We start from the raw sequence: 25289 nt of genomic DNA on the forward strand, positions 1-25289 counted from the left end.
GACAAACGTAAAGGACCCAGAGCAGGTGTCATCTTCAACTTGATACAGAATAGGTTCTAATGTTGCTGGAAATGAGAGTGAGGATAGAGCATGAGGTATTCATTGAACTTTCAGCCTCTGTACTATACTATTCATTGTATGCAAGGATTCATATGTTTTAAGGGGGTGACTGAACTAGTACATTAGCTATTTTTACCATGCTCAAGTCTAACTGTAAATTTGTGTATTACTTATAAATATAAGCATTGTAGGAAAATATTTTGTAAATGTATAAATATTTGAATAAGTAAAAAGCAAATATTTATAACCTTTCCCTGCCTTATAACCCCACCTATCATAGAATACCCATTACTCTCATATCATTGCAAGACCATTCACTATTTATAGCCAGTCTCTGAGCACAGACTCAAATTAATAAGTCAAGAGGGGTGGAGCCAAGATACTAATCATAAAATACTGGACTCACAGAACTGACAAGGGGATAAAATGAAGAAACCTTCCTGTTAAAAGCAACTTGAAAGGTAGGCATAGTGGATCTATTTCACAGGGTAACAAGGGAACCAAAAAAAATTGAGAACACTGGACTTTGCCCAGGTCAGCAGTAGAGTACCCTACACCCATCCCTTGAAGTTCCAAGCCCTGACACAAGACTGAAATGAGACCCCAAGTCTGTGTTACTTTGCCTGTTCATGTCTCTAGTGAAGTCCCTAAACTCTGGGCAAAATAGCTCACAGGCCTTTGATCCAGGCAAGCCATCAGAGGTCCCTAAAGGATATTTAATCAGCAGCAGAAGGTGGCTTCCAGATATCTCACTCCAATGGATGTCATACCCCCTTGGAAGAACTGAAAGTTGTATAAAACTAAAACTAGAGCTGAGAGTAGCAGGAAGGAGGAACTCCCTACCCTGAAAATAGAATGGGCCTTTAAGATAAAATAGTAAAAGAAAAAAAGAGATGGGGAAAATGAACAAACAGAAAAGAAACACCTAATCATAGAAAATGTTTATGGAGACAGAGAACAAAGCACAAGCTCAGTAGTGGACAGTGAGACCAAAGCAGTCACATGCAAAACTTCAAAGAAAAATTGGAAATGGCCTCAGGTATTAGAAGAGCACAAAAAGGAATTTAAAAAATGAAGGAAGAAGAAGATGAAGAAGAAGAGTGAGGAATAGAAATGAAAGTAACAGAAGAAGAAAATAAAACTTAAGATATAGAATTGATCAAATGGAAAAAGAGATAAAAAAAGCAAGTAAAGAAAAAGAGTTCTATAAAAAGTAGAATTGGCCAAATGGAAAAGGAGGTTCAAATACTTACAGAAGAAAATGATTCTTTAAAAATTAGAACTGGGTACATAGAAGCTAATGACTTCTTGAGACATCAAGTAACAATAAAATAAAATCAAAAGAAGAAAAAATAGAAGAAAATATGAAATATCTCATTAAAAAAACATTTGATCTGGAAAAAAGATCCAGCAGACACAACCCAAGAATTATTGGAGTATTTGAAAATTGTGATTAAAAAATATAGATATCATATTACAAAAATTATTAAAGGAAATTTCCCTGATACTCTTGAACAAGAGGGCAAAATATGAATTGAAAGAATTCACAGATCACCTCCTGCAATAAATTCATAAATGACAACTCCCAGGAACATTGTAGTGAAATTCAAGAGCTCCTGGGCCAAGGAGAAAATACTGCAAGCAGCCAGAAAGAATCTAAATATCATGGAGTCACAGTCAGCTATTTATAGCCAGTCTTTAAGCCCAGACTCAAATTAATAAGTCAGGAGAGTTGTCAGGATGACACAGGAGTTGGCAGCTTCTACTCTAAATTATTGGAAGGATTGGAATATATTCCAAAAGGCAAGGGAACTGAGTTTGCAATCAAATTATTAAGTTGGGACAACTGGACTGTGATGACTCTGGAAGAGAGTGAATCTGATTATTTTATACAACTCTGCCTCACTAAAATTCTATTCACATGCAAGTCAAGACATCAACCACTGTGATGCCATTATTCATTTTTGAAATGAAGGATAAATAAGAAGTTAATAATAATATACAAGATCTAAGCTGATTGCTTTCAATTTCTACTATGAAGAGATGGTGACTGACTCTCAGACTCTAGTTGTCAAAATGTCTTCAATAAATAGCAATTATTTTGCACAACTTTAAGATATTAAAGGGATCTCCATTTCTATTTATCTATTATTATTTCTTAGACCATAGAAATCTAGAGTAAGACATTATTTCAGAGAGTTCATTTAATCCCCCACGCTTAGATAAGGAGGAGAAAATAAATGAATTAATGTGTTTAAAATTACATAAGGAAGTAGTGGTAGATATGTGAAGGAGTTTTGTCACCTCACAGAACTGGTTATGATAATAAGAATTTCCTAAGATCTTTCATTCAGTAGAAAATCTTGCCTTGTTAATAGAAAGGTATTCACTATATCAAAAAGTATCAAGTAGTAAGGCCTTTTTTAAAAATAGAAATTACAGAATTGGAGCTAGAAAAAAGCTCAGTGACTACCTTGTAACTGTCCAGCATCACATTGCCCTGTTTCCCACCCAGTACCTACAGACACTATATGAGGAAGCACCTGCTACAGATATGGGACAAGTCATTTGTATTAACTTTTAGCCAACTCCCATATGAAGAGCAAACATACCATTCCAGATATAAAGGAAGGGAAGTTGAAGGAGAGATGACTTGATAGACATCATGCTACAACTATCTTGACTGCCACTTTCTCTGAGATCTGAAAGGAGTAGATAGAGCTTGGAAATAGTTAGTCTTTGACTCCAGGCCCCAAACCACTTGTCTCATGGCCAGTCCAAATAGCTATATATGAGAAGAGAAAAAGTCTTGGAGAAAGGATCCACTACTAATTATAGATCAAATGCCACCAATGGGTAGCTAACCTCAAAAATTCTTGGAGTAGTGGACAACTGCAGTAGTATCCCTGGAAAACTAACCCTGCTTCTACTCCAATTTCTTTTTGCCAAATTACTTGGAATCAAATCTCACAGAGATGATGCCTAAGACCTGCAGCCAGAGCCACTAAAATGAAGTCCCAGAAAAGAAAGTTATTGCCATTGTGGTCCTGGGCACTATCAGATGGCTAAATATTAGAATTAGATATGGTTTTATCAGTGGAACTGGCATTAAAGATGCATCACCAGTTGCTTTGTTGCTAAACCATGGGACTTTTCCATCATATTTGCAGCTGAAATTCTTCATATATTTTCTCCCTTCATTAGCATGTGAACTCGCTGAGTATAGTGAATGATTTTTTTAAATTTTGTATATCTAATGCTTTACATATTGTGCACTATGTGCACAATGAATGCTCATTTATTCATTCATACTATATCTAAACCATTTGCAAGAAACTTTTAATGCAAACACAAAAAAATGTCTAATATTCTATACCATCAAGGAACATTTATTCCATTCTAGGGATAAACCAAGTGAAGATATAAGAAAATACATCATAATTTTTGAAGGAAGAAAGTACCATCAATTAGAAAGATAAAGAAAAGATTACCAAGAAAATAAAGAACAAAGGAAGCTAAGGATTCTTAGCGATGAAAATAAGTAGAGAATACATTACAGACATGGGTCACAGCCTCTACAAGGGTAGGAAGCTGGGTATAGTATGCGGAATTTGTATGGTTCAGTACAAAGAGCAATTGGCTAGAAAATATGGAGTATTTGAATGAAGAATAATGGGAAATATGTCTATAAAAATGGACTAGGATGAGACTGTGAAAGGCTTTAAAAGATAAACTGAAGAATTTCTATTTTGTCCTAGCAAAGCACTGAAGATTCTTTGGCACCAAATTACATACATGTAATTTTGGGAAATTATTTTGACAGATACACGAAATGTGACTTAGGAATGGTAGAGAATGGAATTAGGACGATCAAAAAGCAAGCCAATATAAAAATCTAGTAAATGAGCAATGAATTAAGGTGAAAGCCATGTTAGTAAATAAGAGGGAACAAATGTAAGAGACATGATTGGATTTGGGAGATGAGAGAGAGGCATCAAAGATAATTCTAGGGTTGTGAATCTCAGGTGTTGAGGGGACAGATAATTTTTTTAAATTTTATTAGTCTTTTTATCTATTTGAAATTTAAATTAATTTATTTAGTCAATTTATAATTTATATTAATTTAATATATTATTTATATATTATATTTTAATTATTAATTAATTATTATAATAATTATTAAATAATTAATATATATTATATATAATATATTATATATAAAATATTATATAATTATAATAATAATTAATTAATTAATATATTAATAATATAATATAAAATGAATTTAATTAATTTATAACATTATTTCTTGGTTACAAGAATCATATTTTTTCCCTCCCTCCCCTCCACCCACCCTTCCTGTAGCTGACACACAATTTCACTGGGTATTACATGTGTCTTGATCAAAAACTATTTCCATGTTGTTGGTGTTTGCTTTAGGATGTTGATTTAGAGATCATTTAGTAGAGTTGAAGAGATATAGGAAGGCATGGAGCAGCCTTCAAACTAAATCAAGAAAGAGTTAAAAAAACTCTGTATGGTAAATGCCCAAGTAAGCCAGAATTACATAAACTTAAAATCCATGATTCTATCCAATGACATCAACATCCTGAAAAAAGGTATGGAAAAGTTCTCATCCTAATCTCTTTTTACTTCAACATATTTGTCTTTTAGTTTAATAATCCTGAAATGGTATATCGTGTTTTTAATTACATACATCCAAATATATTAACCTAATCCTTTATATAAATAAGTAAATATGTTCTGGAATATTCTATTCCTCACATGCATATATAAATATCCCAACATCTAAAATATTTTCTTCTTTCATTCATGGAATGTGCCTATAGCAGGCATTTAATAAATGCTTATTGAATTGAATTCACTGAGGTAAGAGGTTTTCCTTAATTTATTCATTCATGTAAATTTAATGTTGCATTGTTCTTAAACAAATAGTTTTTGTTTGAAGAAAAGCCCAATAAGTCAAATAATAAATATTTCATCTAATACTATCAGTCAAAAAGTAAATATATACTGTAATTTTGTTCACAAAGCAATAAGAATCTTTCAAATATTTTCAGCTTAATTAGATGCAATTCAAATATCTTATATTTGACTGATAATATGATGAGAAAATAATTGCACTTTCTGGCTTTTGTCTTATGTAGGCTGATCATCTGACTTCTCAAATATGAGCTCACTTTCAATATTTTGTATTCCAAATAAAAAAAAAAGAATTCTAATGTGAAACCACTCTGCTTTGGGTAGTTTACCTATATTTCTTAGTAAAAGCATTTCCCATATCACCCAAATTACTGATGTCAAGGGGAAAGATTTTTAAACTCTCCCATCATTAGATTTATAGAAAGTAGTCTATACATTCAAAGATTAAATTGTCAGGCCATAATGTTGAAGCTGTCGTATTTTTCCTGAGCCTTGATGTAATACTAGAGAGCACAAATTTCTGATAGCAGCCTTGCTGACATCTCATTCTCTGGAACATTTTCTTATACAGAACAGCTAAATAATACAGATAACCCAGACTAGTAATTAACAACTTTCTTTCCAGTCACATAATCTGGCCATCCTCAAATATGAGGAAAAACAAATGAAAACAACCTAATGACGATGACCTTTTCACATGAGATTTATTTAGTTTTGAGACTATTTTCCCGGAAGAATCTGATAAATTGAAATCCACAATTGACTACTATCAGGGTTATTTACTGTATATCACTATAAAATATAACCAAATGATAAGGAAACAAAGGTCCAAAGGCACTTTTGCCTTTTAAAATAGAAATGCCAAGACAGACTGTCAAGGTATGTGTTTGTAAATTCTCATCTTACTTGTCTGCAAACACTTCTAGACATTTGTTAAAAGCAAGTGCCCCTCTTTAAGAGGATATAGCAAGAACAGCATTGGCAAGGATTTTAGCTTTAGCTCTAAATAATGTTACATTTCATCATATAAATAAACCCACTAAATCAGTAAAAAGAAATTTATCAAAGAGCCTACACTAAATTAGGGAGCATCTTTCCCCTAATCAACGAATGAGGTGTAATTTCTATTCCTCATTTTCTCTTTGTAAATATTTTAGAAGCAGATATTTTGTAGAATGAAATCACTACTTATTCTCAGAATAATGTTGACTATGCATTACTTTGTCCAGGTACAAAATAATTTATTCAATTAATTACTAGAAACCTTGGCTGATGGAAAATATCTTAAGTTGAAGTTTCTTTACTCAATCAAATGTATCAATATCCCCAAATATTGTTTAAATAATATTAATGATTTAAAAAAATATCAGTTCTAATGCTATACTCTGAAGCTTAGGCTTAAGTTTACTAGAAATAATTATATTTATCATTACTATATAAAGCAAGTCATTTCAAAAGATAAGAAGATGTGCATAGTCCCCCACCTACCATGATTTCTGAAATGACTAATAGATCAACATTTCATTTACAGGAACATTCAGATGTAGGTAACATTTATAGGCATCATGACCAAGTAAAACATTGAATGTTGGTTAACATTTCAACCCTTTCTTCCTTGATCTCTTCCTTAGAGATCATACCATTCCTCTGGCATGATTGGAATAACTCCTCCAGTGAACTGTGATTCAATTTAGATTGGGACCTCCTCAAAGGGACTATCTTTTGTCTTTCTTTGTCTTTGTATCCCTGGCACTTAGCACAATGCCTGGCATTTAATAGGTTCTTAATAAATGCATATTGACCATGGATCTGTATTTAGCATCTAAATGAAAACAGGCTGAGTAGGTTCTTCCTTTAAAAACACACACACACACACACACACCAAAAAGAGGCTATGTCTCTTGGATGAGCCCTAGCATTAACAGTTTCTGTGGAAGAGAAAGCAATCTTATTTAGGTAAAAGTTAATTTTTGTTAAATTTCTAGTTACTGCTTTCAATACTTTTACCTATTGAAAATCCATATCCCCTTACCTGATATCATTTAGCAACCATCTTTCCAGTAGGTTTTTGTTAGGAGTCTGGAAAGAGCTTTCGAAAAAAATAATATTTTATCTTAATTTTTTTTAGAAAAATTAAAGAGGTTTTAAATGTTCCATAGTAAGAATATCATCTTTTTTTTTTCTAAATACTTATCTTCTAAGAATCAATACTACATATTAGTTCCAAGGGAGAAGAGAGGTAAGGGTTAGGCAATGAGGGTTAAGTGATTTGCCCAGGGTCACACAGCTAGGAAGTATCTGAAGCCACATTTGAACCCAGGTCCTTCTGTCTCTAGACCTGGCTTTCAATCTACTAAGCCACCTAGCATCCCCAGTGATAATATCATCTTGAGTCAACAGCATTTGATATTTGGACATCACTTTTTAAATTTAATTCAATTCAACAAATGTTTGTTAATTACTTACTATATTCTAGGCACTGTGATAAGCACCAGTGATGCAAAACCAAAGCCAAACAATCCCTACCTTCAAGGAGTTTCCATAAAACATGCATAGATATTTTCCTCAGCAAGAACAACAATGGTAGAAGAGATGCCAAGTGATACAGAGGAGAAAATCACCTGGAAAGGGGTCAGTCAATCAAGGATTTATTAAGCATTTAGGATGTGCCATAAATGCCATAAAGTATGCTGAAAGGAGTCAGTTAGGTGGCTGGACTCAGACACTTACTATTATGAGAACCTGGGCAAGTAACTTTGTCCTGTTTGCCTCAGTTTTCTCATATATAAATGAGTTAGAAAAGGAAATGGCAAACCAATTCAGTATCTTTGCCAAGAAAACACCAAATGAAGTCACAAAAAGTTAGAAATGACTGAACAACAATAATACTTTGAGGAAGGAAGGAAAGAAAGGAAAGGAAAGGAAAGGAAAGGAAAGGAAAGGGAAGGAAGGAAGGAAGGAAGGAAGGAAGGAAGGAAGGAAGGAAGGAAGGAAGGAAGGAAGGAAGGAAGGAAGGAAGGAAGGAAGGAAGGAAGGAAGGAAGGAAGGAAGGAAGGAAGGAAGGAAGGAAGGAAGAAAGAGAAAAAATGTGTTTTATCCCTGAGGAATTATTTTCCTAGGGATCTATATCTTTATGTATTAATAAATGGTGGGGGAGGCAGTAGCAGCCAAGAAGATAAGAAAAGCACCTGGAAAGGTGGAATACAGTTAGGCTGAGAAAGGTCTAAGCTCCAAATACCTAAGTTTATATCTGATCCTAGAGTTATTTGAGAGTCACTACTGTTTATTGAAACTAGGATGAATTGACTCACTTATGGGTTGTGAAAATCACTTTGGTACCTGTGTAAAGAAAGCATTGTAGAGTGGAGAAACTGCAGGTAGGGGTACTAATGAATAAGTAGCTAGAATTCATATAGGTCTTTAAGGTTTCCCAAACTCTTTATACATGTTAGTAATTTGCTTCTCACAACAATCCTTTGGGGTAGGTATTATCACTCTAATTTTGCAGATGAGGAAAATGAGCCTCAGAGAGGCTAAGTGACTTTTCTGGGTCATAAAGCTGGTAAATATATAAGGCAGAATTTGAGCACAAGTATTCCTGATTCCAAGTCCAGTGCTGCATTTATGATTCCAATTAGAAGGCTAATATAATAATCCAAGATGAGAGGTGATGAGAGTCATATTTAGGGTAGCAACCACATAACAGGAAAGAAGAGACATGTGAAAGAGGAACAAGTTAGAGGCTAAAAGGATAAATGTGGTCCAAAATACATATGGGTACAGATTTTTTTTTTAAACCTTTACCTTCTGTCTTAGAATTGTTATTAAGTATTGGTTCTAAGGCAAAAGAGCAGTAGAGGATAGGCAAGTAGAAAGTGACATGAACAAATATACATTCAAGAGGCACAAAGATGGATAATATAATCAAGAAAGAATACAAAAGAATGGAATGAACTGTCAAAGAACTGTCAGCAAGGGTAAATTCTAGAAAGAGCTGAGTCTGCAAAAAAAATTGCTAGGGATTTTTACAAAAGGATTTTTTGTTTTAGTAAAAAATGTTTGAATCAGCAATTTTGAGAATTTTAAATGACTTATTTTAAATCACTTTAAGATCCAATAGAGATAAAAAGTACAGTGTTTTAGAGACCATAATCATTATTTCTATAGTATACAATTTAAATTCTTTGTAAATCTCTGGGAGGGCTTTTTGTTATATTCAAAGCAAAAAGGAGAAAAAGAAAGTTCTGCTATGACAGTACATAGTGTAATAGTAATGGATTCTTGACAGAAATCAGAACTATTTATCTCTTACTTTATACATATATTCTCAAAGATAGTTATTTTCAGTTTAGAAAAGGCAGAACTAATATTATTAGGATAAATTGAATCTTGAAATATTAAAAAAAAACAAATATAACCAGTTGCTCTAAATCAGATTAAGTTTCTTGGCCTGGACAAATTATACCACAGGATACTACAAGAATTTGTAAGACCTAGTTGTCATTATTCGACTTCAGATACTTATTAGCCATGTGACTCTGAGCAAATAACTTAATCTCTGCTTGCCTCGGTTTCCTCAACTTTCAAATGAGGATAATAATGACACCCACATACTAGTTATTATGAGGAACAAATGAGATAATATTTGCAAAGATTCCTGGCACATAATAGGTGCCTAATAAATGCTTGTTCCCTTTCCTTCCTTCATCCGATCTTATTTGTAACTAAGGGAATATGGGGAATGGAAGGTTACAAGAGTGACACAAACAAGACAGCCATTAATAATGTTCTGAAGGGAATTTGGAAGGAGTCACAGTCAAGGTGGACAGTTTTGAAAGAAATATGGAATTTTTACATAACCTTTGAAAAAGCAAGTATTATAAAATAAAAATTCATGGTTGCTGTGTATATGGAAATGTTCTTTTTTGGTGTTTAGATTTAGAATAAAAACTAAAAAATTTAAAAAAGTAAAGAAAGAAGAAAATATACCAATCTGTTCAACATATGGATAGAAAATTATATAAATGAAGGAAAAAAGGAAAATGAGCAAATAAAAGAATTTGCATTTTAGCTCTCCAGAATAGTCTATCACAACTCACCTAAAAAGAACTCTTGGTCTCATCATGAATATAGCTTAATTTGTATATGGAACTTTATTATTTATAGAAATAACAATAAGTCACATATGTTTGGTGTTCCACATTTTTCAAAATGCTTTAAAGAATTAATATTGAATTATTAGGGAATGCTTTATTTGTTCTCTAAGCCAAATGATACTAAGCCAAAAATTTCTCTTCTCAACTTACCAGAATAGGAATAAATAGAACACTTTTATACCTGAAAGAAATAATTAAGAATTTCTGTTATTTTTAGGCATCTTTTCCATTTTTGAAAATGTATGAGGTATAAAAAAAGATGGAATCTTATTGGTTTAAGAGCTATCTGAAGATTTCAGGGTTAATGCTAACAGATGGGGAAAAAGTAAAGAATTTGAGGATATAGTGAAGAATGTGAAATTCTTTAGTTATGAGGACAGTCATATCAAGTATTTGAAGGTATTATAAAAGTCCAGTAAACGAAGACTTAAGATTGTGGTCACCTTCTCATTTAATCCCCAGAGTCAAAAGCTTTCAATAACTCCAAAATGATGATCACCAAAATGAAGATTTTTCTCCAAAGAGACTCAGGTTGAACCATAATTTCCATAAAACTATTTGAATCACTATTTGAATTTTAATTGCATATTATGTGATTACTAGCATTTATATATCACTTTAAAGTTGATCAAGCCCCAGTAATACTTATGAAGACAAATTTATCTGCCTGCACTAGGATCTCAAGTTCACCTCACCTGTTACTCTTGTTACCTTCACTTTTTTACATTTGTTACCATGTTGCTTTTATAAAACATCAGCTTATGGATATTTGAGGCTGTGAATTTTACTTTTTGATTAAGGGGGAGGATGTTATAAAGGGAATTTCTGAATATATTCTCTGCTCTTCTTCCTACTCCAGCTACTATCTTCACACACACACACACACACACACACACACACACACACACACACTCACACACTCACATACACACAATTTCTTAACTATTGGCACCCTCTCTTTGGATTTAAATTTCAAGATTTTCCTTGATGGACCTAAAGATTCCACTGCTAAATATACACACCATGAAAGTTATTGATACAAAAGATCTGCTTTTACACAAAAAGTTACTTATGGTAACATTTGGGTAGCAAAAACCTGAAAATAAAATACGTGCCAATCACTTCAGGAATGGCTAAACAAACTGGAATTTAACATAAAAGCCTTGAGAAATTTTGAACATGAATAAAGAGAAGCATGATATGATTGTAAGAATTGATGCAAATTCAAGTAAACAGAGCCAGGAAAAGAATGTATACAATGGCAGGCTCCCACAAAACAATGAAACAAAAATAAATGTTGCAAAATTACAAAGAACAAACTTAGCTACAAAAAAGAGATTTGAAAATATACTTCTCCAAATTCTTTCTTGGTAGTGTGGAGGAAATGAAGGTGGGAGGATGGTTACAGGCATGCAGAATGATGAATATGATATTATAATTTTTGCCGGATTGTAGTTCACTGAGTTTTTCTTCTTTATCTTTTCCCTTTATTTAAACATGCTTTGTTGTAAGGGAAAACTCTTGGATAGATCTAGGGGGAAGTTTTAATTATGTAAAAAATCAATATATATATATTTTAAAACAAACAAAAAAATTAAGACCTTTCAACTTCAAGGAGATTAATGATATTGTTCTAGGGCAGTGATGGAGAACCTTTTAGAGGGGTTGGTAATGTGAGAAATGTCTTCACAAGCCATGCAGAGTGGGAGGAGAGAGCTCAGTCTCACATCCCTCTAGCTTTCTACTAGCAAACTCTGTGCTGGTAGGTATGTTCACAGAGAGGGCTCTGAGTGCCCCTTCTGGCACACATAACAGGTTCACCACTATGGATCTAGGTGAATTACATCACTCTTCTCAACATGCCATCAAAATCACAAGATTTTTAATAAATACTCATGTAAAAGTAACTCCTATTTGTCCAGTAAAGTTATTATATAAAGTGGTCTAGCATCATTTTTAGAGCTGGAAGTGATTCTAGCTCCCAAATTGATGATTAGTTCTCAAATAATTGGAATATAATACAAATATATTTAATGCAACATATTCTGAACATAATTTAAATTTCCATTCATGGATCACATTTTTCTTTGGGATTATTCACTATATATATACATATATATTCATATATATATGATCATAAAAGATCAAGAAAACTATGATGAGTAACAATGTATTTCATTTCTACAGTTGTTTTATAATTTTAAAAATAGTTTCACATATGTCATCTCATTTTATCCTTGTCATGAACCTTAATATTTCCATTTTATAGAGGAGAAAACTGAGGTTTATTTGAAGCTCAACCTGCAAACTTCTGTAAACTCTTAATATTCTGTCTATCCTAATATCCCAAGTTATTGTGAAGAAGACATATAATCATATTATCCTAATAATACAGAGGGTATTGAATACTCTAGTAAATTATTTATGATGATATGTTCCAGAAAGCTTTTAAAAAAAACATTATCAGCTAATTTCCTATTCATTTGTGTCTCTCACAACAGAATACAGAAAGTGCTGTAGGAAATCTCTACTTATCTAGATTTCCTGCTTGATTAGAAATAAATGAGCTAAGTTAATTGAGGCCCAAAGAGGTTAACAGACCTGCCCACAGCCAGCCAAGTCTTAGGTGTCAGAGAAATTTGAACTAAGCTCCTCTGACTCCCCAGAAGGAACAACAGAATTTCCATTGTATCACGCTATCTTACATAAGGTTTGCAAAAGAAGTTAAGGTAAAGACTACTTAATAGAATTTTTTAGAACTCTATCATCAAGAGGTGTGGTACTAGAATCTGCTATTCAATTGCCTTTCCTAGACATATACATAACTCCATTTCATGCATCTTAGAGTGTGACTAAACTATACTTGCAAAACTTTGCACACCCCACATTGCATATCCTGTCTCCATGCCTTTGTGTACATTGTGCCCAGTCTTAGAACAGGTCCTCTTTACTTTCATCTCTTAGATTCTTTTTTTCAAAGTTCAGTCAAAATATTATCACCTAGGGGGCAGCTGGGTAGCTCAGGGGATTGAGAGTCAGGCCTAGAGATGGGAGGTCCTAGGTTCAAATTTGGCCTCCGACACTTCCCAGCTTTGTGACCCTGGGCAAGTCACTTGACCCCCATTGCCTAGCCCTTACCACTCTTCTGTCTTGGAGCCAATACACAGTATTGACTCTGAGACAGAAGGTAAGGGGTTACAAAAATATTATAACCTAAATGAGGCATTTCCTGATCCCCTTAACTGCTAGTATTTTATATTTTCCCACAAATCCTATCCTCCTCTAAATTCCCCTATCGCCATCAAAGGAACTGCCATCGCCCATTCACTCAGGCTTACAATCTATGTGTCATTCTCAAGTCTTCATTCTCATATCCCCATATTAAAGCTGGCAACAAGTCCAGTCAATTTAACCTTCATGATTTCTCTGATATATATCCCTGCTCTCCTTTGTCACTGTCACTACCCTGGTCCAGGTCCTCATTTTCTTGTATCTTTTTAGTTTTCTTGCCTGAAATTTCTCCCCACTTAAGTCTATCTTCCTCTCAGCTGTCAAATTAATCTTCTGAAAGCATAGAGTGACCATGTCATTCCCCTACCCCTGTTAAATAAACTCCAATGAATCCTTCTGACCTACAGAATGGAAAAAAAAAATTCTGTTTGGCAATTAACTTACTTCACTTTATGCCCCTTTCCTTTATTTCCAATCTTCTTACACATTACTTTTCCTTCTTCTTCCTTTCATGTACTCTGAAATCCAGTAAGAGAAATCTTCTTGCTTTTTCTGACACAATACATTGCCATCTTCTGACTGGGCATTTTCACTGTTATCTCTGTGGGGAATGCTGTCCCTTCTACCTTCTACACCTGCTGTACCTTTGGTACCTTTTACAAAAGTTCTTCCTGAAGCCCTTCCCTCGAGGTTATAAGTAATGCCTCTATTGATTAATACTCATTTATCCTATATGCATCTTGTTTGTACAAAGCTGTTTTCATCTTCTTACCCAAATAGACTGCAAGTGTTGTGAGGGCAAGGACTCTATTTTGCATTTCTTTCTATCTCCAGCATTTAACATAGTAACTTGCACATAGTAGGTGCTTGATGACTAATTCCCATATACTATATACTTGCATTGATTTTAAATACTTATTTAGTATATATATGCATGTATTCATGTACATGTACCCTTTGACCAATAGAATGTAAGCTCCATGAGGACAGGGACTTTTTCTCTTTTATAATAAACACTAAATATTCTTGGAATTGAACAAAACAATAATCTTGCATATATTAACAACTCTAAAATATCAGAGATGAATGACATCAACATGCTAAATGTTAAGAATAGTCTCTTATTAAAATAAATTCTGTTGTTTAGAATTGATAGTAAAAATAAATCCTCCAACTCATGAGACAGCTATAAAAGGCAAACAGAGAAGCAAAATAATAATAATAATCAACAAGGCTCTATTTAAAAAAAACAAACAAACAACTGTTCATCCCAAAATAACCTATACCCCTTTTTGCTACAGTATGTGCATTTCCAGGTATTGACATTTAAATGGTATTTCCAAACATAACCAAATTCAAAATCTGAGATGAATGGCATGTCAAAAGAAACCAGTACAAAATCAAAAAAGTTCTGGTTCCAGAATTAATTTTAAGTACAGACCCAAAGTAAGTCATTTTCAATTATTTGTTAAATAAAGTATACCCCCTACGTTTCAGTAGCATCCCCTTTCCTTGAGTGGATAAGAACGTAAGAAAATAATAGTATTTCTTAATTGGAGACTAACTTGAAAATCAGAAAGGACAGACAGATCTGCAAGAAAAGCATCATGAATAAAGTTGGAGAAAATCTAGCTTTTTCATATCTGTGAATGACTTAGTTCTGCTAAGTTAAAGCGTGTTACCATGTCTACTTTGTATTTATCATTAAACTAGGTAACTTGGAAAGCTACAACAGATCAAAGCAGTATCAACAAAGTGAACAAATATTACCTGTTGAATCATGGAATTGGGCAAGCTCATTTAGTCATTTCCCACAAAGTCCTAGATACCAGGATAGTCAATAGATCCAATGAAAAGATAAGGAGGCCTGTACCTCCCAGGTTCTCCTCTGATTCTTCATCATGCTGTGGAGATGAACCTAGGTTCTCCAGTAATACAGACAAAAGGAACAAGCTCTGGCAATTCTTAGCAAGTAGTTGACTTTGGGACTTAGCCACTGCACTCAGAACTTTGCTAGAGTGATACTCAGATGACAGCCTGTTGCTGGGTCCTGCACTCAAAGTTTTTCTAATTTAGTATGAAATGCTAGAGTTTCTTGTACTGTACTGGCACCAAACTAGAGGACCCAGTGTCACTGCCACATCATGATGGCACATTTGTGGTAAGATTTCAGTGAAGGTTTTCATTCCCTTTCCCTCTGTTAACTACTTAATTTTTTTCCAAACATTTAGCAATGCAGTGCATCTTAAACTTTAACTGGCCATTCAATCATGAGCAAGAGAAACTTTTTTAGCACAGTCCCTTCTTCTCATTTTAAGAGTTATCCATTATATAAATACCTACATATTGGGGATACCCTGAAAATCTTAATGTAATTTTAAGTCATAACAGCTAAAACAAATACACATGCAATGATGTTATTGGTGAGCAAACTTCTTTTACCCAGGCAGAAGGACACCTCTGGAAATTATGGTCTTAGAGTTGCCCAGAAAAATAAGAAGTCATGGTCATACAACTAATGTCTGCCAAAAGTGGGACTTGAACTCAGGTGTCCTTAGTTTCAAGGTTTCTTCTATGACTATTATGCTGTCGTATCACAGACCCCTCACTCTTACCCCTCAAAACACAACATAGAAATTTTGACAAAATTTCAAGAGAAAGAAAAGGTAAAAAGGCTGGGAAGTGGTCACCAATGAAAATAAGCTATTACTGCAATTTATTTTGAGAGGTAGCATGACATAATGGATAGAGCACTTCACTTAAAGTTAGAAAGATCTTGGTTAGAATCCTACCTCACATATTTGCTAGTTGTTTGAGCCTACCAAAGTAATTTTACCTCTTTAACCCTCAGTTTCCTCATCTGTAAAATAGGAACAATATTAGTACCCATTATTTTGGATAAGATCAAATGAGGCAATATATGTAAATGACTTGAAAAAGTACTATATAATTGTTATCTATTTTTAACCTTATTGAAGACTTTACTTACCCCTCTAATTCTAATGCCCTCATCAAACTATCTTGTATTTAACTTCTTTCCTGCATATAAGTATATATCTGTATATGAATATATAAATGTATACCTATATAGAAATGTATAGATGTAGATATATGTATGTGTGCATACATATATTCATATATCCAAATTATATAAACTGTTAAATATAACTGTATACTGAATATATATACATAATATATATTTTGTTTTCTCTGTGTGTATGTATATATGTGTGTGTGTGTATATATATATATGTATATGTATGTATGTATATAGTTTCCTTCATTAGAATATAAGTGCTTTATAAATAGTAATCATTTCATTGTATCTCCAGTAGCAACCATATTGAAAGTGCTTAACAAATGCTTGGTTATTTTTCAAAAGTTAGTATATGAATTTTTTTCAACAAATGGTAAACTGTTGGTCATTTGTAGTTTTATGCATCATTTTGTTTTCATTTTGTTTTTTTTAATGTTTATTTATACAGTCAAAGGTATAGAGTTGTAAATTTAGCTAAACATATCTTTGCTTGTTTTGAATGAAGTGAATGAAGATCCCAATGAAGTCATATAAGCAGAGGAGTTATAGAAACATTGACCTCTGACTCAACTTGCCTTAACTATGTATTTAAGATATTAGGTCCCTTTAGGTCAATAATATGTCTTCCCCATAAAATATGAAGGCTAATAGCAATATTAAATTGCAATGAAGAATTACAGTAATGGATGCCATCATAGAATGAATGTTCAAAAGATGCATGAGACTTGGAGATGCATGAGACTTGGAGAAAGAAAGATAAGCAGTAGATAGTCCATGTAAACTATTAGAATGGTAGGCCCCCCCACCCAGTATGCTAACTGGATTGAACTTTTGGGTGGACATGGACAAGAGCCACCCAGGGTGAGGCACCATCTGTCTCACTGGAAGGAATACCCACAACGATGAGGTTGTAGATTCCCTTGACTACCCAAGTACTGATAACAACACACATTCACTTAGTACTCTAAGTTTTAAATGGCACTTCATAACAAAACTATGAAATAAGTTGTGTATTGGTTATCATCCTCATTTTATAGATGAAGGAAATGAGTCACAGGGAGTGTGAAGAGTGTGTTCATATTCATCTAACCAGTTAAAGTGTCAAGAACAGGAACTGAACCTCAATTTTTTGACTTCGATCTATAAATCATTTTGGAACAATATATCCATCGCAAGTAAGTTAAGTTGCACCAAAGTGACCTCTATTGGTTTTGGAATCACAAAACAGAAATCATCATGCTTAACTAGCAAATGTCATCTAGCCTTAAAGCAGTTAAGAATGAATGAATAGAGCACTTGGCTTAGCCCCCCAAAACATTATCATTAATTTTATTATTGAAAAAACTGATAAATTTTCTTACACCAAGAGCCTTCTCTGTTGGAGGTGATATTGGTAAGATAAATTTAGTCAATGGCAAGTTTGCTTGCTATTAATTGTATCTTATAATTTTTTTTTCCTCCCAAGTCAGAGTCCTTTAACTTGGCTTGCATTAGTGTTCATGCTCATTATTCTGGTGAGAAATGGACACTTTCCACCCCCTCCCTTCTTCTTGGCCTCATTCTCATTCCCTACCACACACACACTCTTGGGCAGTAAAAGCAGTTGTCTCCAAGGATCCTCTTATCCTGCCAAATAAAGCTCTGGCAGGGAGCACCTTCCATGACAGTACTATGCTGGTCTTTGGGAAAATGGCATACAATTCCAGGGCATGCCTTTTGTGAAAGTATATGGGCAATACCAGTTAGTGCCCTATCAGAATTTGAGAATTCACGTTAATGGGTTGAAGAATGAATGCTATTACATGTTGCCACCAATAGCCAAGATCCAAATTAACCTAATCCGAATATGTACTAGAGAAAAATATTTTGAGAAGAAAACTGATTTGGGATTAACTTCATGAACCATGAATGTCCATGTTACCTGTGTAATTATGTAGCCAAGACCAACTAAATAAAAATGTTACACCAAATAATGCAAACGGAAGAAATGAATTGAACAGATTTGGGACTGAGGTCTTTTCAGTTAAAATATGTATATGAAATACTGAAACAAGTAATCTGTTTAAAAATAAGCAAAATAGATACTCTTATTCTTGGGGGAGGGTACTAATTTTATAGATGTCTCATTTTAAATTTTCACTCATGTGAATCAAATGATTTGAAAGGGGCTATTGTGAAGCAGTTGGGGATTTTCTTTAAGATGATGTGCCTCAAAAAGAGCTAAATCTTGGGATGTCTGTGTAGCAGTGCCAGTTCGGATGCTGCAATATTCTTTTATGTAATGCAAATAAGGAGATCCAGTCATGCTCATGGACCATTCACCATATCTGTTTTACGATACTTTCACTCTACTTTGTTATTGCAAAAAGTAACTTGATTTGACTCAGGAGATCAAAATCGTTAATGCTTGGCTCAAAATGACCGTACCAAAAACATCAACAGCTAGTGAGGCTGGTTCTGTGTTAGCCCTTATGGGACTGATCAAGACCTACCTATGATTTTAAAGAGATCCATAGACTGACTCCTTTGTTCTCTCACCTAGGTTCAATTTAAAAGCAACTAGGATGAAGGGAGGGGGAATAATACCTGGGGCAGACAGGAAGAAACCCTTCACAACCATAGTAAAAATTTTCACTCCCACATCATTCCTTTCCCCCTCCTAAAGAAGTTTATCTAATTCCATTTTAAAAGAAAGAGCTAACAGGAAAAAAAGAAGGAAAAAAAAAGGAAACCAATTCAGGCTACTCTGGATGATTGCATTGTCATTATGAAGGGTCCCTCAGAGCTCCAGAGGTGGCAATAAGGGAGACCCCTCCAAAGCAAGGAGTTGTAAAAGCATGCATTCATGTTCTCCGAAAGGTGTGTCTGTGCCTGAGGAAAGTTGAGTATTTTCAAGGACCACGATGGCCCAAAGTGAAACACCTCGAAAAGGAGGAAAAGACCAGTTCAAGTCAGTACATTACAATACCTTAAGAAGCCTGACAGATGGGAGAAAAGCGGCATGGCACAGCTTCCTAATGGTCCAGTTTAGTGGGCGATGAGCATCAGTTTGATTCATGACTCTTTCCCAATTCCACCAGGAAAAAAGGAGCTGTCCACCTGCAAATGCCTAGAAAACCCCGGGTGCCCCACAGTTCTGACATGCCAGGGTCATCTCGGCACACCTGCAGTCCCGTCAGGGCAGGAGGTTTCCGGAACTTGGAAGCCTAGTAAAGGGGTTCTGCCTTAGCCCCCCGATCCTCCTTAAGAAAGCAACCTCCTGGCTTGGAGCAGTGGTGCTCATGCATACCAAATGGGGCTGAATGGAAGCAGCCAGCCTGCTGCTGCTGCTGCTGCTGCTGCCACGGAGGGGAGGGATGCTCGGTTTTAAAGGAGAGGGACAGCCTGAACAGAAAAGCCTGCAGTAAAGGCAGCCCACCGGCTAGCACTTGTACTGTCTCTCCTCCCGTTTCTTCAGAAGAAAGGCAGGTCAGACATGCCGAGGGTAGATGAGCCATTTGCTTAGCTCTCCTGGTTTAGCGGGGGAGAAAGAAGCCTTAGAAAGGGAGCAAAAATAAAAGCCTGAGCTGGGGGGACTTCGACTTTCTTTCACAATGCATCAGTGAGGAGCTATAAACCGGCACAGGGGGAGGGGCTAACACACCCATCCAGAAGGGATGGATCTGACTGATAAGACCTGATAAATTCTCTCCCTCTGATATAAACCATAAATTGAAAGCTATGCTAAAATAAAACTAAGTCCGCTGCCCCGGCATTTCTCGGGATTTTTCATTGCAACCATCAGCAGTCTTTGCCCTGACAATAATTTATTTATTCATTTATTTTTTGTTAGATGAGCTCAGGCATGAACGAGTTACTCTTTCCACAAAAACTGCAACGATATGTTTATATTTCTCTTAATTTTAGCAATAAAAAAAGATGTGTATTTATCCTAGAGCCCCCTAATGTTAACCTCTAGAATGCCAGTAGAGTCCACCATTCTTTTTCAAAAGTTTAACCCTTATGATTTGTGGGAGGTAGACAACAAAAAAATGGAGTTTCGATCCCAATCCTTTCTATCCCCATCCTCATTTTCTAATGAAGGTTTCATTGCTTGAAAAGTTAAAGTATATAATCACTAATACCCCAGTTGTGGGGGAATTCAAAAAAGAGTTGTTGGGTTTTTTTTTTTTTCAGTTTCTTTCAATAAGGGAGTTAGATAGCTACAAGGCAGGTAGAAGTAAGAGGAATTTTAAGCTTCTACTCATGGCTTTACAAGACTCCCATCATGGTTCCTTTTGGTGGGGGGGGGTATTGTCTCAAAGAGAGCAAGCAGAAGAGTTTATACCCTGAGAACTCTTTCCTTTTTCCTTTTTCTGTTTTATGTCCCAACCCATTATAGAGCTTCTTTATTCCTAATTAACTCATAGAAAACTTTGACTATTCCATGATTACTGTTCATGCTTTAGGGAAGGGGGTTGGTAAGTATGATTCCACACTGAAGCTATGCTCTTAGGCATATATTATAAGGTGTGTCCATCCTGGATTCCATCTGAGTTTTATTTCCAGAAGTGCTAAAGAGTGTTTAAAGAGACCTCATCATAGTAATGTTTGATCTATTCTAAAGTCCTATGATGTTGATCCAAGGATAGCAGAATAGTGAAACTCTAGTATGTTTGCTACTGCTCATTTGAAAATCCAATCAAATTGAAAATTTAGCATTATTACACAAATATATCTTATGGGCTTCTTCAAAGAGTTTCATTTATTTCATTTTAATATACTCAATCAACACATAAGCAGCAATTAGATGCAAAAAACTCATGCATCTTGCTTATGGTATTTGACAGGAGTCCAGGAGTCCAAACTCAGGTAGAAAGCAATGAACAGTCACAATCAAGACACTTTACACTACTCAAATCTCTGCAGTTAGCATAATAGCTCTCACAAAATATAAGGTGGCAATGAAATCAAGTGAAACTCATTAAACCTGAAAACTTCCTATGAGTGATCATAAACCCAGTAAAGCTTATAAAAGAATTGCTAAGGTTTTATAAGGACAATTGTAATTTCCCCATGATGTATACAATGCAGCAGTGTTTTTCAACTCTAATGTAACAAGGATTAGAAATATCCTCCCTTGGCACAGTGTCTTTAACAGGAGCAGTTGCTTGCCCTTTTAGGGATCTTGCAAGAAGCACTTGAAGATAATTTGAATTATTCATCCCAAATATCCCACTGGAAGCTGAGGGGAAGAAGGAAAACTGGAAAGAAAATGAGGGTTTTCCTTTGTCTCAACTCTAAGAAAAATGCTAATGGTCCAGAAATCCCATAGAAGTTATTGTTAGCAAAAGAATTAAATGACTCTGATTTACCTTAACCCTGTATGAGATGTAACATGAGACAAAGCAAGAAATTAGTTTCCCTAAAGCTTGAAGAGAGTTCTAAGCTGAGCATTTAGGAGTTAAGCGACCTGTACAAAAGAGTTTCAAAGGAAAGGAGTTACTCTGGCCCCATTATAGAACACGGGGTATGCTTAGCACAGTTGGGCAAAGTGGGAAGTGGGTCTAATGTTCATTCTACATAGTACAGTGGCAAGAACATTAATCCTCTGGGGAAGAAGGATGTCATTCTTTGGTGAAAAGCAAAATCAAAGACATCAGGAAAGCATGGGAGTCACCATTAAGTTGAACTACAATGATGCTGGGAACAGAGCCACAGGAGGGAGAGAGGGAGAGCTTGGAACAATACTCCAGGAAACAAAGCTTCCAGAAGTGAACCACAATAGTTTACACCTACTTTATAAAAGGCAAAAATTAGGAAAACAAGTGGGATCTGAAAGAAATAATCACTACTGTTAGTGATTCTATCTGGAAACTGAGGAGACTTATTCCTAGAGAAATAGAGAGTTAAATGGATGGGAAACAGCAAACCTAAACCAAGGATGGATCTAATTTTTAGAAAGTTATTACTTACAGGAATTCTATATTCATTTTCCTTTAGCCTTCTACTCTTTAGAGTCTATCCATTCTTCACATGACAGCCTCTGAAATAAGGCATTTATGATTTATGATGATCCTATTTTTCCCAAAAGAAGCAAGAGAGCCCATTAGGTCACATAGTCTCTATAATCTTGTCCTGCACTTCTTTTTAAAACTAAATTTCTTTGGCCAAATATAACAGCTAGGGATTATGATGGGATAGCTAGGGATGAAGAAACTGAAATATTTACTGCTAAGGTACAATGACAATAGTCAATCAATCAATGAACATTTCTTAAGAATCCGTTATGGGCTAGAGATTGTGCTAAGTTTGGGAGAATCAATGTGCAATAGTAATGACGTTACATTTTAAGATGTAAGACTGAAGTTTGCACTCCATCTTGACACACTGAAGCTACATGTGCTTTCTTCTTTAGATAATGTTATTTTTTTTCATTGAGTAGTTAGTTATGAGCCCATCAGGTCTACAATTCCAAATGGATTACTACATTGCTTTGGAAATGCCTTGGGATGCCCCTTAACTATAAAAGGGACTACAGCAGGAAAGTAACAGAAATCATCAAGGAAATTACATTGAGGCCAGGTGGCAGATAGCATGCGAAAAGCCTCTTAAAGAAATAAATGTGTTTGCTGCATGCAATAGTTACAAAGAATTCCTATATAAATCTTCTCAATTTATGCTAAAATGAATTCCAAATTCAGAGACATCTGGAAATTCATTAAGCAGATGTTCCCTCACTTTCTATATGTATAGTAGGCACACGATGGTGAAGAATGTGATAAGAGGCTGACTGCAGTCTACAAATTTACTCAGTAAAATAGTTTATGAATGATTTCATTCATTTCTTAATATACCATAATCTCAGTAATAATATTCAACCAATTCTTTTCACTGACCATTATAAGCACCATTATAAGCACTGACAGATGCACCAACTGCTTGCTTTGGTATGTACTTTTTAGCAATTCTTTATTTTGTCTAAATGTTATTTCAAATCATGTTTTGCTGTGTTTCTTCAATGAAAATCAGTTATATATGGTTGTTTTAAAAAATCAGAATAAAATTCTGGCATCTAGTAAGTACTTAATAAATGCTTGTTGATTTGACTTATTTTACCTTAAGACTCTCTGATTCTCTGCCTTAATACTTTAGAGTTGTGATATAAAATTAGAATAAGATTTAATTTCTAATCCAAAATTAGAACAATGCAGGTCTTAGTTCACTAGTTTGCCTTCTAGGTTTCAAGTTTATACCACTATTTATATTGATCACTAAAGTCTCCAAACCCTATGAACCTTGGAGAAAGAATCATAAGTGGAGAACTGCAAAGTACTTCAGAGGCCACACATGTTTGCACACACACATATGTATGTAATTTTACAGATGATACTTGTACATCATAATTACAGAGACTGACATCATCAAAAGTGACCATTGAACCCAAGTTATCTGACTCCATATTGAGAAGAAATCAAAGGCTTTCTTCATCCAGTTTCTTTTCCTGTTATTACTTATTAGCAAACCAACCTCATATATGTAAAGAGAATTTACTATGAAGCCATCACCTTTGGGCTCTAACATCACAGCCTTAAATGTGTTACATAAGGAAGTGAAAACGACATCGAAAACATAAAGAATAGCTGGTTTCAACTAATTAATTTAACTAGAGGAAAGGGCATGCTGATATATGTTTAACAAGCCAGTAGCCTTCCAAAGATACACTTTTAAGTTTCATAAGCATGATTAATATTTTCCATCACTTCCCTAAATCCACAAATGTATAAAACAATGAGTCAAATCCTGGCTTGAAGTGTTGGCTAATTTTTGAGATGTATACGATCAAATAAACATTTAACTACCACCTCCCCTGAGCTAGCTGGAAATCTTTTCAGAAATCCCCTGGATAGAAGGGAATTCATCCTGCAAGTGAAAAAATTTGTGTTATATTGAAGGATCAAGTCTATATTTATCTAAATATATAAAGATATTTTAAATATATATATGTATAAATAAATATATAAAGATATTTATATCTAAAAGATATAAAGATAACAAAGGTTTGGTAAAATTGCAGAAGGAATTGATATTATTGTGCAAAAAGTGGCTGAAAGAATAACTACAACTATCCATTTATATACCAACATTTTTATCTTTATTAAAAAATAGCAATTACCTCCTCAAATATTTAGAACATCCTTGAAAAAAGAATGAGGAGAAAACAAGTTTCTCCAATTGCATTCAACAGAAAATAGTAAGCTACTGAGAACATAGATCTTACTGTTTGTTGATTATATTTAAAAAGCACTTTCAATTTAGGAGAGTAAAATACTTTCAGGATTCCCTACCAGCAAGGTAACTTCTACACTTATATGAAATTCTTAAAAGATTCTTTAAAGAGGTCAACTAGATGGCTAACTGTATTGAGAGTCAGGACCAGAGACAGGAGGTCCTGGGTTTGAATTTGGCCTCAGACACTTCCTAGCTATGTGACCCTGGGCAAGTCACTTAACCCCCATTGCCTAGCCCTTATTGCTCTTCTGCCTTAGAACCAAAACACAGTGTTGATTCTAAGAGGAAATGTAAAGGTTTAAAAACATTCCTTAAAGACATAACCATTTTTTTTGTAGTAGCAAGTTTCTTTTTTATTTTTAATATACTTTAGGAAACAATATACAAAGCTGAGCTTTCCACCACTTCCAGATAACAGTGGGATGCTCCAATTACACAAATTTAGCTTTTTGTGATGGCTAAGAACAGCAGTCAGCACCAGACTTGAACAGTTAGCTGCAACACAAACATCCTTCCAAATGAAATGCCATAATAGCAAGACAGGTAAACCAGGGTTTAACATATGACACCCTTGGGGATGTTCTGATCAT

General features: G+C 34.6%; 1 protein-coding gene across 6 annotated transcripts in view; it reads right to left on the bottom strand.

The window, feature by feature from the left end:
• Positions 1-24397, bottom strand: part of TRPM3 (transient receptor potential cation channel subfamily M member 3) — a 722593-nt gene extending 698196 nt beyond the window's left edge. For 3 of the 6 annotated variants that reach the window (XM_056804172.1, XM_056804170.1, XM_056804171.1), the window contains exon 1: positions 19397-24396. In XM_056804172.1, the coding sequence (XP_056660150.1) occupies positions 19397-19486 (90 nt within the window). In that variant the 5' untranslated portion in view covers positions 19487-24396. Of the gene's footprint in view, positions 1-19396 lie in introns of all 6 variants that reach the window. The other 3 variants (XM_056804176.1, XM_056804175.1, XM_056804169.1) reach the window with 2 other exon arrangements.
• Between the last annotated feature and the right edge of the window lie 892 nt (positions 24398-25289).

The sequence above is a fragment of the Monodelphis domestica genome, chromosome 7 (assembly GCF_027887165.1).
Source record: "Monodelphis domestica isolate mMonDom1 chromosome 7, mMonDom1.pri, whole genome shotgun sequence".
Lineage (NCBI taxonomy): Eukaryota > Metazoa > Chordata > Mammalia > Didelphimorphia > Didelphidae > Monodelphis > Monodelphis domestica.